The sequence below is a fragment of the Felis catus genome, chromosome D2 (assembly GCF_018350175.1).
Source record: "Felis catus isolate Fca126 chromosome D2, F.catus_Fca126_mat1.0, whole genome shotgun sequence".
Taxonomy (NCBI): domain Eukaryota; kingdom Metazoa; phylum Chordata; class Mammalia; order Carnivora; family Felidae; genus Felis; species Felis catus.
In genome coordinates this window covers 69,385,324-69,402,962 of record NC_058378.1, presented here as the reverse complement: position 1 = coordinate 69,402,962, position 17,639 = coordinate 69,385,324, and the positions used below count along the sequence as shown (strand labels likewise).

At 47.5% G+C, this 17,639-nt stretch overlaps 1 protein-coding gene across 5 annotated transcripts in view; it reads right to left on the bottom strand.

Annotated features, from left to right (window-relative positions):
• Nucleotides 1–9,032, bottom strand: part of ACSL5 (acyl-CoA synthetase long chain family member 5) — a 44,005-nt gene extending 34,973 nt beyond the window's left edge. The window contains exons 1-2 of one of the 5 annotated variants that reach the window (XM_045040673.1): nucleotides 8,763–9,032; nucleotides 8,073–8,251 (exon numbers count right to left, since the gene is read on the bottom strand). Coding sequence is in view for 1 of the 5 variants with exons in the window: in XM_045040672.1 (XP_044896607.1) it covers nucleotides 5,669–5,801 (133 nt within the window). In the remaining 4 variants the exon portion in view is untranslated. Of the gene's footprint in view, nucleotides 1–5,355; nucleotides 5,380–5,668; nucleotides 5,938–7,570; nucleotides 7,703–8,072; nucleotides 8,266–8,762 lie in introns of those variants that run through there. The other 4 variants (XM_045040674.1, XM_045040676.1, XM_045040672.1 and 1 more) reach the window with 4 other exon arrangements.
• Between the last annotated feature and the right edge of the window lie 8,607 nt (nucleotides 9,033–17,639).

Sequence of the window (17,639 nt, the reverse complement as noted above, 5' to 3'; positions counted from 1 at the left end):
AGCATTCAGTCCTACAAGGACCCAACGTGCTCCTACACACACAGATGGGGCAGAGGTGGCTGAGCCCTCTTCCGAAACGCCACAGCCAGGGGCCACATGCCATGACATTGACCACACCAAGCAGCTTGACCTGAAGGAGCTCAAGGGTCACTCATTCTACAAGCGTTTGAATATTTGAGCACCTACTATGTGCCAGGCAGTGTGTTCAGCGTGCAGAAAGCACGCTGGTACTTCACGGTCAAGGAGGAGATAAAACCAATTCCCCAGGCAGTAAACAAATGCTTAATGGCATATACACCAGTCTTGGCAGAATCTGGTGGACTGGAGAGGTCCATGTGGCAAGAGAGAGATTTACCCTCTATACTTTATTTATAAAATTACATATTTCGTTTTAAAAAGGAAAACAAAAGGTCTTGGACCAACTGAGTGCCCAGCACTTTGCCATGTGCAGAGAAACACTTAGAAGACCTACCCCCTGCCAAGAGCCTATTGAACACACTTACAGAAGGATTCAGTGTGGGAGACGCAAGTGTAGACTGGACTAGGTGAAGGGGGCTGTGTGGAGACTAGACTCTCAAGGATGTGTGGCTCTCGATCTCCTAGGTTTATGGCCAGTGGTGTCATTTCCAGGGTCGATCAAGGAGGATGACCCCACCAATTAGGCCAATGACTAATAAGTCCCCAACTAGGATTCTAACCATGATTCTGTCACCAAACCATCTTTCTCAACTGTCATCTCTGTCTCTCCGTTTTTTTTTTTTTCCACAGAGAGGGGAGAGGAGGGGAACACCCAGATGTGGGGGCAGAGGTAGAGTACGACTAAAGGCACTGATGTGGGACAAGCATGATACCTGGGGAAGGGAAATAGTGAAGGGGTGTTTCTGATGCAGGTAGAGGATCCATCTTGAGTTGAAAGGAAGGTGGGGGAGAAAAAGCCTCAAGAAGACTGAAGGTGACAGTATCTGGTGCCTGGTGGAGACACTATACAACTCAACTAGAGCCATTTCAGTTCATAAATACCAGAGAGCCCTAGGGTGCCAGGCCTTGCCCTGTTGAGTAGGATTTAACAAAAAAGCCCTCATTACATTAAACACCACAAGCCTCTTAACTCGGTCCATGAAGACAGCATAGGATAGTTGAGCCACCCATAGGCTGACAGCCAGCAGTGACAAATCCCACTGGGTCTCAGATTGACACAGTCAACCTTAATCTACCAACAAACCACAGCCCAGCAGCCCTACCCTGAGGAAAACTTTGTCTCAACAAACACCCCTCAAGGCTTCCCAGGTGTGTTGCTCATTATGAGAACGGGGGTCAGGAGGATCAGCACCAGAAGTTCACGGGACTTGATAAGAGAGCCTGTAAAAAGATAGTCTGGACAAAGTGCTAGGCCCCCATCATCCATGCAGGAGAAAAACAGTGAGTTGAAACTTTGTGAAAGGGGCCTTCCTGCCAGAGCTCCTGCAGAGTCAGCCCTCAAATTACCTGGTTGGCCGCCGGTCATAAGTCACCGGATTCAAAGTGCAAACAACAAGCTTTATGGCCAACAGTCTCATTTACAGCAACAAACTTTCAAGGCCATTGCCCTTCCAGGTGCCAGAGCAACAGCCCTACCCCTCGCGTGGCCCTGGGGATAGCTACATAAAGTCAATGGCGTCAGTTTCCCTCAACTGCACGCAAAAGGGGACAGGTAACCGTTCCTACTTAAAAGGGGTACTGTATACGGAGCCCTCTAGGCACTGCTGGTCATGAGAGGTCCTCAGGAAGCCGAGATCTCTTTCCCACTTCCGCTTCCCTCCGTTCCGGACTCCTGACCAAGTACCAGGTGTCCTACCCGGAGGCTTCCTGAAGGAGAAGAAACCAAGACCTTCATATTGTCACTGCCCTCCACCTTGTGAGCCAAGGTCTTAGCAACTCCTCGTTTCTATTTAAACGAAGGATTTCTCGTTGCAGAGGGCATGATGCACCTCTGAATTCTGACCCAGCTATCTCCTCCGAGCCTACCCCACCCCTGCATCCTCTTCCAGAGCTACCCACCACTTCACACATCCTAGAGGAGACTGACCCACGGAGACCCAGAGTTTGGCTACCAGCTCCCCCAAAGAGGGTCAATGCTATGGCCTGACCACAGAAGTACAGGGGCTGCTTCGCCTTCCAAACTCCAAATCTCATGTATTTATTGAGACATCATGGATTAAGAGCCTAGGAACTATCAGGCCCTGTGTCCTGGGGAAGAGTGAGTGAGAGAGCCCTTTTTCGATGCAGAGGCATGGTTGCTTAAAAGAGATAAAGACCTGGACGTATTTACAGCAGGTGTGCTGAGAACAATGACGGCTGACTCAGGGCTGCTGGGGACAGGTCCCCCTTGCAGGGTGCTGCCACGCACAAGAACCACCTCAGACTGCACCCCAGCCGAGGGTCCATGCATCTACTGGCCAAAAATAGGAAACAGACAGGAACAGAAACTTCATTCCTGGTTAGTAAACAATTGCCAAATCCTGGTTTGGTAAGTCACCTTCCCAGAGGCAAGAGGATTGTTTTTTCTTTTCCCAGGTGCAGTTCACATACCATCAACCATTTAAAGTGAGTAATTTCGGGGAGAGGGGGCGCCTGGGTGGCTCGGTCAGTTAAACGTCCGACTTCGGCTCAGGTCCTGATCTCACGGTTCGTGGGTTCGAGCCTCGAGTTGGACTCTGTGCTGACAACTCAGAGCCTGGAGGCTGCTTCGGATTCTGGGTCTCCCCCTCTCTCTGCCCCTCCACCTCACCTACTTGCATTCTGTCTCTCTCTCTCCAAAATAAAAATACATCAAAAAACAATTTCTTTTAAATAAAGTGAATAATTTCGTGGCATTTAGTACATTCAGTTTTGTGGAATCAACCACTTCTATCTAGTTCCAAAATACTTTCATCACCCCTAAAGGAAACCCTGGGCCCATTAAGCAGGTACTCCCGATTCCTTTCCCGGTCCCTGGCACCACCCACCAATCTGCTTTCTTTGTCTACGGATTTGAATGGGAAGGATTTTCAAAAGAGAGATTTCTCCCAGTTTCTAGTTCTTTCATCACTAAACTAGACCAGACTCACTGGAACGGAGGCACAGTTTGCCCTTCGGTACTACACGAGCCAGGATTCAAATCCCAGTTTCTACCTTTCCTTAAGTGTGTCCAGTTTCTGTACTTGTAAGCCTCAGTTTCCCCATCTGCGAAACAACCCACCTGCCTCCCAGGACCATTTCGAAGATTAAAAGATAACCCCGCCAAGACTAAGCCCAGCCCTGCCCCATAGGAAACAGTCAACGAACGGTAGCTGTAACATTGGCAGTTCTAGAAAAATGTCAACCTGAGAAGCATTAATAAGTATGTCAAGTCAAGATCTGCCCAGGTCACCACACAGGAAAACCTTTTCACGAATGCAATTTTCTAAGAGATCTGAAGAAAGGTTAACTCTGCACCTGACTGGTTGGACCATGGTTTTTCGTGTCACACAGACAGCTTCGATCTCTGATGTTGGAAAAGCTACTTATCTCCCTGAGCCAATTCTCTCAGCCGTAAGATGGTGAAACCATCCATGTCATAAGGTTGCCTTAATGAAATGTTAAGAGCAGCTATTATGAGCTGGTGCTTAACTCTAACTGGCCTCATCTTCCTCTTCTCCATTCATTCTCGGACCCCGAGCCTCTCTATAGAATCTGTGGCCCTCACTGCATGTTTAGCACGGAGGCATTCGATCATATACTAATATTATAGTAGGTGTTTTTGCCCTGAACTGTTAGAATATAGCCTGAGAGAGAAGACTATGTTAGGTCAGGACCTAGCCAAATACCTGGCTGAAATATTCTGTTTGGCCTTAGCCGTGTGTTGTTGTTTTATTTATTTTTAAATTTTTTTTTCAACGTTTATTTATTTTTGGGACAGAGAGAGACAGAGCATGAACGGGGGAGGGGCAGAGAGAGAGGGAGACACAGAATCGGAAACAGGCTCCAGGCTCCAAGCCATCAGCCCAGAGCCCGATGCGGGGCTCGAACCCACGGACCGCGAGATCGTGACCTGGCTGAAGTCGGACGCTTAACCAACTGCGCCACCCAGGCGCCCCTGTTGTTGTTTTAAATTAAGTTGGAATGTGTTTCTATCTGGAGGTACATCTACCTTGCATTTTGCTAGAGACCCCACCATCTGCATTTTCTTACCTACCATCTATTTAACTCTATGATCCGCCTGTTCTATAAATATCTGTGGCCCTTGTTCTAATTTTTTGTTCCTTTTATTGTGTCAAGCACACAAGTGACGCCCACAAGAATTTAGACCATGCCTCTTCTAGGAGGATTCTGTGTTCATCTCAAATAGTCATCAATTGGAGGGGACCACTACAGAGTAACGCCCATGCTGCAGTAGAAAGGGAGCGTTCAAGTGAAACCAATTATTGTTTTTATTTTTTACTAAATTAACCTTTTTTTTTTTTAAGTTTATTTATTTTGGAGAGAGAGACAGAGGGAACACACAAGCAGGGGAGGGACCGAGAGAGAAAGAGAGGGAGACACAGAATCCAAAGCAGGCTCCAGGCTCTGAGCTGTCAGCACGGAGCCTGACGTGGAGCTTGAACCCACAAACCGTGAAATCATCGTCTGAGCCAAAGAAAGATGCTTAGCTGACTGAGCCACCCAGGTGTCCCTAAATCAATCTTTTTAAAATCAAATGACATTTTATTATTATTTTACGTTTATATATTTTAAGAGAGAGCGTGCATGCAAGTGGAGGAGGGGCAGAGAGAGGAGGAGAGACAGAGTCTCGAGCAGGCCCGACACGGGGCTCGACACCATAGTTGTGAGATCATGTCGTGAGCCAACATCAAGATTCGGATGCTCAACTGACTGAGCCACCCAGATGCCCCTAAATTGTCTTATTTTTTAGGACTCTGCTGCTGTTAGAGAATACCAATCATCTACAAATTGGAGCGATAGATCGATAGATTCAATCTTACTTTTCAAACCACCAAAGAAGATTAATACCCACAGAAGGTAGCAATCCCCAACCATGGAGTCCCTTCCCAAAGCTCACTCTTTTTTTTTTTTTAAAGTTTACTTATTTTGAGAGAGAGAGAGATATCAGAGAGGGAGATAGAGGATCCGCACCGTCAGCATGGAGCCTGACATGGGGCTCAAACTGGTGAACCGTGAGATCATGACCTGAGCAGAAACCGAGAGTCAGATGCTTAACTGACTGACCCACACAGCCGCCCCCCACCACCAAGTCCTTGAAGTTCACCTTAGATTCAACATGTGGCCCTACCCCTTAAAACTGATCTAAGTCCGTTCAGAAACCATCCATCCATCCCTCCCTCACCCATTAGCTCTCACCATAGGAAGGAGTCAAATTTCACAATGAAAACTGAAGAGGTCTCGGTTCTGGTCCATCTCCTCCAAGAGAGACAGGTGAAAGAAAATCCAGTCCACATGCCCCACATTCCCCCTTCCCTTCACCCCTCCTGATAAGGACAGTTTAAAAGTGTCCATTAGAGAGCTGGGAGAGAGAGAGAGAGAGAGTGCTGACACGTGCCAGGCACACAGCAGGCTCTAGACTGGCTGAAGCTGGGGGGTGGGGCGGCCCCTCGCCTCTGCCCCATGCTCACAAGACCCCTTGCTGAATACTCCCTCAGGAAGGTCCCCTTACCCTGTGAAGGGGTCGCATCTGTTGGCGCTTCCTGCAAACGGGGTCTCCTGGCTCCGGGTTCCTCCTGGCACAGAATCCTTGTCCCTCTTCCCTCACCCCCAGTTCCTCCAAGGATAGGCTGGCTCCAGAGCATCCATGCAGAGGGATGGCTCGGCTCCCAGCGTCCCCAGTTGTGCCCTGTGTGAGCTGTCCCGAGTCAGGCCATGGCCAGGCTTTCTAACGTGCTCCGGGACTTCACTTCCTGGTTTTTCTTTCACAACTGAAAGTGGAAGCGTTCTGAGCAGGAGGAGAAAAGCCGCCAGGCTGCCTGGCTCCTTTTCAAAGCCCTTAACCCCAGCTCCTAAAGGCTGAAACAAAAGCCAGCCCGAATCGCACCATTCACCCTTGGCTGCTGTGACTGACTACCTTGAAATGAAGATCAAAACAAAACTGGACTGACTTGAGGTGCCCGGAGCAGAGCACCAATGCCAGAAAGGGGACACCGCTCCCCGCCTCGACTCCCAGGACAGGAAGGTCCAGCCCGCTGTTGCATCCCTCCCGATGGTGGGGCACCTGGCACAGTGTCACCCTCCTCCAACCTCCGTCCTCCCTCCACCTGCCTCAGTCCCCCAGCGCTTCTGATAAAGCCAGTGGAACCAGCAATGACAGTGACCCAGACGGAGAGCTTTTGTTCTTTTCCTCTGACACAATCAGCTGCCCATCCTTTTCACACCTTGAAATCTAAATTAAAAAATCGATTGTGCTGCCTCCTTCACCTCCAGTTAAAGCTGGGAACTTTTGAAACCACAGGAAGGCAACGAGTACGTATGTCCTTAGCTGTCCAGTTGGTCTCGTATCTTGCAACTTCTGGAAAACCCACTGTACGTGCATGAGCCAGTTGACAGGAAAAGGCAAGTCACTTCTCAGTGTTACTGGAAAAATTGTTCCGAATGTGCAGACCCCTAAAAGGGTCCTGGAGATTGGTCTGCAGGATGTCAGAACCTATAGTAGCTTCAGAGGATTCACCTCGGGCTGTGGCCACAAAAGGGCGCAGGAGCTCCCATTCTCGGATTCGGAGGCAGAAATCGTGAGTTCTCCGGCTTCTTCCTCCTCACCCCCCACCTTACCTCCCAGATGCCCAGTGGTCCCTTCAGGAAGGCTCATGGTAAGTCTGACACAAGCCTGACCCTTTACCAGAGCTAGATGAGGGTTCATTTCGCTCTACAGAGAAGAGATCCTAAAAGCCTCCAAGCTAAAAAGCAGCCAGGGCGAGCCAGGTCAATCTCAGAGAATGGCACCTGATCCCTGGGCCTCACAGGAGCCCCACTTTAGACGTAGAAGAAAGACCAAGTACGGGAAGAGGAGGTTAGCCACCCTGTCAGTCTAGCTTATTGGTCATTTCGTGGCTGGAGGGACACTTGGCATTGCTTAGTTTCAGGAGCTCATTCCTTTGAGAAGTAGCTCCGTCCAGCAGAGGTCAGAGAATGGCAGAATGGATGTTAAGTCTCAGCTATTCTAATACCCTGAGTGCTGGCTTCTTTTACCAGCTGAATGGAGAGCACTCAGGGCCAAATGAGCTTTTCCTTTTATTATTATTATTAATTAATTAATTTACTTTTTTCTATTTTCCTCCAGGTGCGGGCACTCAAGTTGAGAAGTGCCTCGATCCTTTACAAATTCTAGCAGAGTGGCATTCCCATTCGATCGTATGCACACGTCAATAACACTCCCAAGATTTCAGGAAATAACGGGAGGTTTTGACAACACAAGAATTCTGTATTCTATAGCAGCAGCCTAGGGCGACAGGACTGGTCAGAAGTCTAGTCTTAGCCACACAACCTGCGAACTAGGTAGCCCAGGCCAAGTTGTTGAACAGCCCAGAGACACTTTATTCATCTATGAAATGGGAACAATACCACTTACCTTCTAGAAGGTGGTGAGCAGATGAGGTAACACAGGTCACACACCTCGTCCAGACCTCAGCACCCAAGGGAATGTCTGCTGAGGACTCTCTCCCCCCAGTCCCTTCCAAATGGGAATCCCTGCCATCAGCAGCTGGCAAATAGCCCTTGTAACCATCCTGACACAGAAATTTTTGAATGGAAGATGAAGGAGACATACATCTTGGTTTTGTAACTCTTAAAATGTTTGTCTATTTTAGTTGGATTCAGTGAAATTAACAACTTTCTCTCCCAAATCCACCTCCTGCCAGCATTCACATAGCCTTGATGTCTCCACGCCTTTCCACTTGGTTTCTGCTTTGCCTCCCCACGAGTCAGCTGAGATTACTACTAAACCAAATGTAATTTCATATAGTAAAAGATCTCCAAGGCTGAGGAGAGACATGTGTCTTCCCTCCCCACCCCTGCCCTTGCCATCCTGTCGGTGTAGAAACCAGAGAGTAGATAGTGTTATTGCAGCTTACCTTGTAGGAATAGGCTCACTTCCCGGGGCCAGGAAATGAACCCCTGACAGCCGGCTGCACTGGTTCAGCACCACATTCAGACACCTCTGTCCTTTCCTCAGCTCCTGCGATGAGGCCACATCTGAAGCCAATGCGTGCTGCCCTGAGAGTGACCAAAGACTCTCCTGGAACCTTTGTACCTGTTGCAACAGAGGTTCAAAGGTAGAAGTTACCTGTTCCAACACTTGAAACAACATCCAACAGCGAGAAGCACAGAATTTGGCAAAAGGTTAAAACAGAGATGGTTATGCAAGGGCTTAAGAGGAAGGAGAAGAAAAAAGGCAGCCCTCTGCTCAGAAAGCTAACATGCAACAAGCAAAACCTTTATAAAGCCCATACCTCAGGGGAAAGAAAGTGGACAGACAGGGCTTGGCATCTGCCTTTGGGACAGAGTCCCTGAGACCGTGACAGCAAGAGGGAGGTCTAGCGCACAAGAGGGAAAACTCGTTCCTTGAGTTGTGGTTGAGCAAAACATGAGAAGCCACGTTAATTGGCTCAAGCTAGGACTTTACGGATCAGATAAGAGAGGTCTGCATTTCGAGATCGGCCTTTTTCTAGAAGAGGCCAGTGACCCCCTCCAGAATTAGAACATCTCCAAGACAATGCGATAAGGCAAGTGACTCTAGCATCCAGACCGAGGGACAAACCTACCTGGGTCATATTTAGAATGCAGAATCATGGATACAGGTTGCACCTCCCATGGATTTCTTGTGTGCCGGGCCAGCAGAAACTCATGGAAATGCTGCGCTAGGTTTCTTCTCATTGGATTCAGTCAAGCAGCCAGTAATATCAAAATCAGAAGCCAGTACCGCTTCCTGTTGACTACTGTGTGAAGCAGTGGCCGCCACATTACCAGTGAGGTCTTATTAGGTCACATTCTCATCCAGGTCTTAGGTGCGTTAATTCTTGAAAGTCACTTCTTTGCACACAGCCCTAGTCCTGCCTTAGTACCTGAAAGAAAGGGGCTTTCTCAGAAGTGACTAAAGGAGATACAATTCAACTAGAACTGAAGCCATAAGTCCCACCTGATTGGATTCATGCCGAGTTGTGTTAACTAGCAGCCTACTGACGGCATACCTGCTGGAGAGCGAGTTACTCCAAGCCGGTGGTTCTCAGACATCAGGGAACATCACGACCCCCTGGAGAGCCTGTTCCAACACAGCTGGTGTCAGAGCTTCTGATTCAGTAGGCCTGGGTTAGGGCCTGCAAATCTGCATTTCTAATAATTCCAGGTGATGTGGATGTTGCTGGTCTGGGAACAACGCTAGGAACACACTTGGAGCCACTCTGCCTTCAATGAGCCCGACTGTTGAGATGTCAAGAGGGACTGTGTTTGGGGTAGTCTTGGTTATGGTGACCCTGCAGTTGGGGGGCGGGGTGGGCCATTTGGCACAGAGTAGAACTCACCGTGTGCTCCAGAAGAGAGGTGTTACTCAAGGTCAGTAGGCAGACCAGTCCCAGAGCAGCGCTTTGGCAATAACAGGACGTATTGCCATTCCCTGCCCCACTCCTCATGTAAATATATATCAAAGCCGCACAGCATGACAACTAGACAAGCCATGTGGGTATGAGCACAGGCATATAGGGGGCGTCACTTGATCCAACAAACTTAGCTTTATTCTTAGGGTACCTGAGACAGTAAAAAATGAGAAACAGCTGAGGCATGGACTTTAGTAGGAGAGGCGAGTCCAGAAGCCAGGTCTCCAGTGCCCCATCTCTTGATAAATCATTATTTCCCATAGCATCTCACTTCAAAAAAACACGTGTGAGCTAAGGCTTCTATACCACATCCTCTATTTCTCTCCCCCCTTCCCACAGCCATATGCATTTAGAATTCAATACAAGCAAACTCCTTCTGGGTTTGAGCTCCCGTAACCCTGACAAAGTGCAAACCTTAGTTATTGTTTTAGGTCATTTATAGGCAATGTGCTCAAGATGTGAAGAGTCTGACCCAACAGCTACAGTTCGGGCACACTCACACATGGTGCTCTGGTCAGTGTGTTTACATGCCCTCCCCTTTGGTAGGGACAAAGAAATGACAAATCGCCTACACAACAGTTCTAGAAGACCAGGAGCCAATACTCTAGGGTTTTGTAGTACAGCCTTGAAAAAGCCAAGATACATCTCAGGATAAGGGCTGACAGCTCCTTAGAAACAGAACCCAGGTTTTCCCCATTTTTGAAAGCAGGGAAAGACAGACCTTATAAGCAGGTCAACTTCTTAAGTAGCCCCACAGTGCATTGATGAAGCTCCTCCCAGCTTGTAAAACTTTCCCAATCTATCTTTTAACAAACCTGTGAGGTATAAACGGGGACGCTGCCCTCAGCATCCAAACCTTCGGTGGCTATTGGGGCCCGTGACAAGGGCAGTTACGATTCGTGGCTTAAAGAACACTTATTTAGGAAGGACCTTTGCCTGTTCTAACAGCTAATGCAAGTCTTTAGAAGTAGGGCAACATGACCCAAGAAGAAAGAGAAGAGTTCTAGACCTATCAACTGAATCTACTCATGTTAACTTAATACTGATGGCTCAGAAAGAAAGGTGAGATGTTCCTCTCTAGAAGTGGCGGAATAGGAAAGACATTGTGGTGGCACAGAGTGGGGGACTGTGAGGGACTGACCTTTAGCTTCCCACATGGCAGAGCTGACTTTGAAGTTTACCCTTCTACTGAGATGTGAAAAGGAAGGGGCAAAGTTCCTTAAACTCCTACCAAGGGTGCCTTAATCAGCCATTCCAGTTATCAGAACTCCATACCCACCCTTTCCCTGGTTATCTGATGTTTCAAAAGGCTTATGGCATTCAAAGTACACCTTGCCAGGTAGCAACCTAAGGTTTTCATGCCAGCTCCTTTCTGAAGGCATTCGAGATGTTCATGAACATTACTGCGCACCTCCCGTGGGATAGCGCTGTTCTAAGAACTTCACCTGCATTATCGTATTTAATCTCACTGCATCTCCACGAAGAAGTTGTTATTTTGCAGAAGAAAAGCTGAGAGGCCAATTAGCTTCCCCAAGGCATGTGGCTAGTAGCGGACAGAGTCTCAGAGTCAGATATTGAATTGAAGTAGCCTGGAGTCCAGAGTTCAAGGGTGTATCTATGAGTACGATCCATTCGATGAACCCTATGCAATCTTGTGTATATATAACTACACACACACACACACACACACACACACACACACACTTATCTTGGGAACTTTCATTGGTCTCCCAAAGAAAATTAAGAACCATGGTCCTAGAGGAAGCAGGACACAATGCCAGCCATATGGTTCTGATGCCAAGGATGAAACAACAGCTACCTTTTCCCTCCTCAGAAGGGCTTTTTATCTGCCTGGATATCCTTCCTGCCACTGAGCTCATTTCCCACGCACGGCCTCACTTCACACAACTAGAGGGGCCAATACGCTATACATCCAGCTGCGCAAACCTCAGGTTGTTCTGCTGAGTTGTCACAGCTCCATGCTGGGCCCTGCTATCAATCCTGCACCATGGGGCATCACTGTACACGAGGAAGAAGCTGGCCCCCAGCTCGTTTTCATCAACCTGGGTCACGGACAGCTTGGGCACCCAGGCTCTTGAGGCCCACTTGCTCATTCTTTGTGGGAAGGAAGTGTTACTCAAGCACAAGCACTTGGTTGACGAGAATGATGTTTGCACAGATTGCAATAAGAAGTTTTCCCTAACCCCAGATAGGCCACCCCCCCCCCCACCAAAGAACACACACAGCAAATTGCCTCATAGACTTATTCTCAGGTTCATGATGTCAACAAGGTTGGAACACAGTGACACAGGCAACTTTCTCCTTTGTTAGCAAGAGCTTCCCAAGAGCGTTTCTGAATCAGACAGACAGTGGAGAGATCCCCGGGAGAGGGGTCAGCTCTAAATTCCCAGAGCCCGCAACAACCCCATAAAAATCATCACTGTTTCCTGGCAGGTTAGAAAGGTAGCTCAGAGGGAAAATGGAGATCTGTGTGGTCCAATACGGTAACCAGGGGCTGCATATGGCTGCTGAGCACTTGAAAGGAGTCAAGTCTACATTTAGAGGTGTACAATACACACACCGAATTTTGCAGACTTAGTTTGAAGAAAGTAGCATAACATCCCCGATTTTAAAATGCTGATTACATGTTGATGTGATAATATTTAGGATGCACTAGACAAGTAATTCCACCTGTTCCTTTACCTCTTGTAATTATGCCTGCTGAAAAATTTAAAATTAGGTATGTGGCTCGCACTGTATTTTCCTTCAACAACACCGATTAGGCCCATAAGTCCTCAGCCTGATGACTACGGAATATAAACAAAAGGTGGCATCACCCAGCGGCAGCAGCGAATGTGTTATAACTGCTCTGGATGAACTTAAAGGCAGCAGGGTCTTCTACCTGTACCCCTGGTTTACACATCCAACAGAGTTTATGACCTTGACTGAATCAACAGTCCCTTATTATAAAACTGCTAGCATTCCTATCATTCCCTGAGTCTTGTTCCATGCCAGACACCGTGCTGTGTGTCCTACACCTAGGACTCCATCTAATCCTCACGTGAGCTCATCAGGATAACTACAAATAAGGAAACCAAGGTTTAGACACTGCATAACTTGTCCAAATGAGCTCAAGTCTCCTTCCAAACCTGTGCTCCCAACCAACTCACTACACTGCGTCCTCCAGGAGAGTGGGTGACAAACAGTAGATGGGGGACATCAATACTCGGGGGGGTATGCCAACACCTCCTTCACCATGCCTTCAAGGACATGGTCCTCTGCTCCACAGTCTTGGTTCACTGGGCTCTCTGCATGAGAGAACAATCCTGAGTGTGTGGCTAGAGAGCCATTTGGGAACTTTTCACATGAGTGGTTCAGGAATATCAGGAAGTGGGAGGGGTTCTGGTCTCTCCAGACAAGAAGCCAAAGAGGGTGGAGGAGTCAGAAGGGACATCCTGCCTTGCTTCACATGATTACATACCAGAGAGAGGCTGCCCAGATGACCAGCCGGCCCCTTATTGGATGGAGAAGCATATCGTGCTTAGGAGTTAAGTGTATGCTCACCAGAGAAAGATGTATTAAGGCAGGGGCAGGCTCTTTATTTGCTCAGTGTTTGGGACACTGTGGCACAAAGGTGTTCTCGGAAAACTTACAATTTGATTGAAACTGGCTTGGGAAGTAATTGTATCACTGTTAATCATTTAGGATCTTTGATTACTGAGCAGACAGCTGCCCTCCCCCCCTCCCCCACCCCGTCTGAATGTTTTGGCTCTTCATGCTAAGGCTTTACTGGGGGGGTCAGGAGCCGTCATCTGGGAGATAGGATTGAAGACCACAAAATAAATATTCAGATCAGAAATATGGCATTTAGGCTGGACCCACCTGCTAAACTTCAGGTTATCCCTGTAGCCAGAAGAAAATTTGAAAGTATTGATCAGAATCCCTAGAAGGTGAAAAGCACTGGCCAGGTGTCAAAGACACGTTCCTGGTGGAAACAGGTGTGAGAAAGAACACCACAGCACAGGTCAGGAGAAGTCTTTTAGCAGCACAGAATAAGTATCAGGTGGTTGAGGTATGTAAGAGGTCACGTCCCTGTGAAAGAGGAATCTTTGCCCCTCGCGTAAACATTTTCAGACACATGACTGGCATGTCTCCCTCAGAAAGCCAAGGTCAGTGGCCCATCCTTGGCCTGGTAGGAGAAGCGTGCTCATGGTTAACTAAAGGAATGGCTTTGGAACCAAGGAATCTGCCTTGTTTCAGTTTTGAGAAACACAAGTTCAACCTTTTCTCCCCTTTCCTACGCCTCGTCGAACACTTACTTACTAGAAGCTTCGTATTAACTGCATCACAACTATTTACAAGAGCTGAGAACACAACGAGGAAGTTGAAAGTTCACACTGAAGAGGTTAATAGCTACATTTTCCTTGCTCTTACTTCCAGGATGGCTAGTATAAGGTGTGCTAGATCTCCAGGAATGCTTCATTTAGGAAGCTGTAAGCAGGACCTGGAACGAAACTTGCTGCCATCATCAAGCACGGAGCACTGGGTTTGCTAGAAATCTACCAGAGTCCTAGGGTTTTAGGACAAGAAGCTCGTAAGGTCAAAGGGCTCTGGCCCCTGCCATTTTCCTACATCACCAATAAGAAAACGGAGGCTCAGATCCAGTCTTATCTACTTGGCAAAACCTGAGGTTGATGCCTTTGCTGAGAACACACAACGAGATGCGAGAGAGTGTGGGAGAACGGGGGTGATGGTCGCCTCTCCTTCGGTCTTTCCCTCAAGGTGATTACAGGCTCATCTTGTTGTAGTCCAACACCTTCTTCTGCTTCTGGACAAGTTCAGATCCGCACATTCCAAACCTTTACTTCTTCTCTACACGTGATTAGGCCACATATTTATAAATTGAAAGGAGACGGTGGGGGCTGGGGGGAGCAGGAGGGGAGGGAGGGCCGCTAGAAAAAAAGCCAGAGCTCTTACTAAAACTCTACCACCCTGGACGCAGCTAATCTCACCTGATCATGGATATTGAACAGCTGGCTCTGAATCTGGTTTATGGCCCAGGCTGGTCAGCATTGAGGAACCCATATGTCAGGCTAAAAGAACCCTCCCTCTGCAATAATCTCTTTAGGAAATAGAGATGGGATAAAGTAATTAGGAATCAAAGCACTACCCCACTGACATAGAGAACCAAACTCTGTACCTCTGCTGGCCATGCACAGTCTACCTTTGTTTTAAACCATCATCAGGTGGAACAATGTAGCTGCCCCAGTCCACCACTGTGGCACTGGTAACTTGCCGGCACGAGAATCTCCTAGAGTGGAGGAGGGCTGGAGAAGCAAAGTGGAGAACCGCGTGCCCCCTCCCTGACACCACAGTGCCTATCCGGCCCCTTAATCTGCTTTTAACCTCAGGCCTTCCCACTCCAGCCAGTCAAACGGTTCACACAAAGTGGGTGGGCCCGTAACCATGGCCACCTTTCCACATGATGATTGCCATTACCTGGGCCGTTGCGTCTGTTTCTCTCCCACTCTGAGGGCAATGGAGAAATGGAAGGGACTGAGCTCAGCAGAGAATGATTAGAGCCTACGGAGGTAAGCCAGGTGCCTAGAGGTGTGTAGACTCAGGCCTCTGTGAGGTTCTTCTGGCCCGAGAATTCAGATACCATGAGTTAGAGCCCATGCTTTTCCTCCCCAAATCCAAGTCTGTAGGGTTTAGTTTTTATTTGTCTCCCCCCCATCTCCCAGGGAGAGAAAGAGCATGCATGAATGGTAGAGGGAGAGAGAGAATCTCAAGCAGGCTCTACTCCCAGCGCAGAGCCTGACAAAGGGCTCAATCCTATGACACTGAGATCGTGACCTGAGCTGAAGTCGAGTCTGGATGCTTAATTGACTCAAGCCACCCAGAGGCCCCTGGAGGGTTTATTACTAATTCATACTTTCACTTTTCTTTCTCATTGCAGACATGAAGACAAGAAACATGAGAAGGAAAGTAAAGAGAAGAAAAAAACACCCATATAATTTCCCTCATCCAGAGAGAGCAACTTACAGTGATTTGGTGTATGCAATCTTTGCTATACAAACTTGTGTGCCTCCTTTAAGAAAATAAAAATGGAATAAGGTACATGCCACTTTTATAGTGTGCTTCCTCACTTAATATGATCTAAGTCAATAAGTGTACATTTAAAATATCATTTTCAATGACTGCATGATCCTCGATCATATGGGTTTGCTCCATGTTACTGATCCAGGCCCCTACTGTTAGACATAAAACTTGTGTCTAATTTAAAACGATTTTTTTTTGTTAATGTTTATTTATTTTTGAGAGAAAGAGAGAGCGCGAGTGGGGCAGGGGCAGAGAGAGGGAGACACAGAATCCAAAACAGCCTCCAGGTTGTGGGCTGTCGGCACAGAGCCTGACGCGGGGCTCGAACCCACAAACCGCGAGATCATGATCTGAGCCGAAGTTGGACGCTTAACCGACTGAGCCATCCGGGCGCCCCATCTCTAATTTTTTAGATTAAAATTTTACTTTTAATTCCAGTTTAGTTACCATACAGTATTATATTAGTTTCAGGTATACAATGCCATTGTTACGTTTTATCGTATGATCTTATTCTTTAGGACGGATCCCCAAAAGTGGAATTTCTGAGTCAAAAATGCATATATCCTAAGGCTTTTGGATGCATGCTGAAAAACTGCTACCAACTAACATTTCTATAAGCAGCGTATGTCTGTTTATCAGACCCTCACCAACACTGAACCTCACTGGTATCTTCTTCTGGTTTTGACCATACCCACTTGTGAGCACTTACAAATACAAAACACATTTATACTTATTACGATTAATATTAATTTGCATGTTTAAAGGCCCAACACTGTGTTGGATCTGAGGATCCAAAAGGGGACACGTACAGTCATCTTGGCTTCAGAGTTTCTCAGAAAAAGACACTCTGTAAATGTGAAGAATCTAAAATTATCTAGAGTGGGATTATGAGCTTTAAGAAGTTTGTATATGGGGTGGGGGGGAGATGGGATGCAGCGTATGTAATAAGACATATCCAGACTCCTAGCTTTGACATGACTGGTGCAATGATACACCCATCAGAGATGTTCCTTTTTTGAGTTCCTACTAAATGCAGAGCACTGTGCTGAGGAATTAGGTAATCTCACAATATCTTTACAACATCCTTCTGTAAGGGGTGTTATCGTGTTCTTCTGAAATTGAAGAAACTAAGGCACAGATGTAACTGACTTTCCCAAGACCACATACATCTGGTAAGCATAGGAGTAAAAGAGGTTCATGGAATTCTAACTATGGTCAGAGCACGGGAGTCCACACTTGATTTTTTGGCCAATTGACACAGAGCTGTCCTAGCAGAGGAGAGAGAGAATCTGTAACTGGGTGAAGAACCAGTTATGATGAGTTTGGTTTGGAGAAAAGCCACCCCTCTAATGCACAGGTTTGAAAATGGACCTCTGAGGTAGGCTAGACATAAGGCTCAGTAGTCCCATCCTGGGGGCTTGATACTGAAGGCAGGTAAATAGATAATGAATTGGCTATCCTTTCCTTCCTCTCACCTCAGACTGTCTCAAAGTCTCTCAAACCTTAGCGTTCCTGGGGATATGTGAGGGTCTGTTAAATGCAGATTCCAAGGATAAACCCAAGACATTCTGGTTCAGAGGGTCTGCACTGGGAGCCTGGAATCTATACATCTGACCATCAGGAGAGACTGAGGTAGGTGGTCCTTAGATCAAGCTTTAAGAATCACAACAAGGGGCGCCTGGGTGGCTCAGTCAGTTAAGCGTCCGACTTCGGCTCAGGTCATGATCTCGCGGTCTGTGGGTTTGAGCCCCGCATCGGGCTCTGTGCTGACAGCTCAGAGCCTGGAGCCTGTTTCAGATTCTATGTCTCCCTCTTCTTCTGACCCTCCCCTGTTCATGCTCTCTCTCTGTCTCAAAAATAAATAAATGTTAAAAAAAAATTAAAAAAAAAAAAAAGAATCACAACAAGCCTACAGTGCCGAAATACATAATCCCGAGGTGAGTTGGA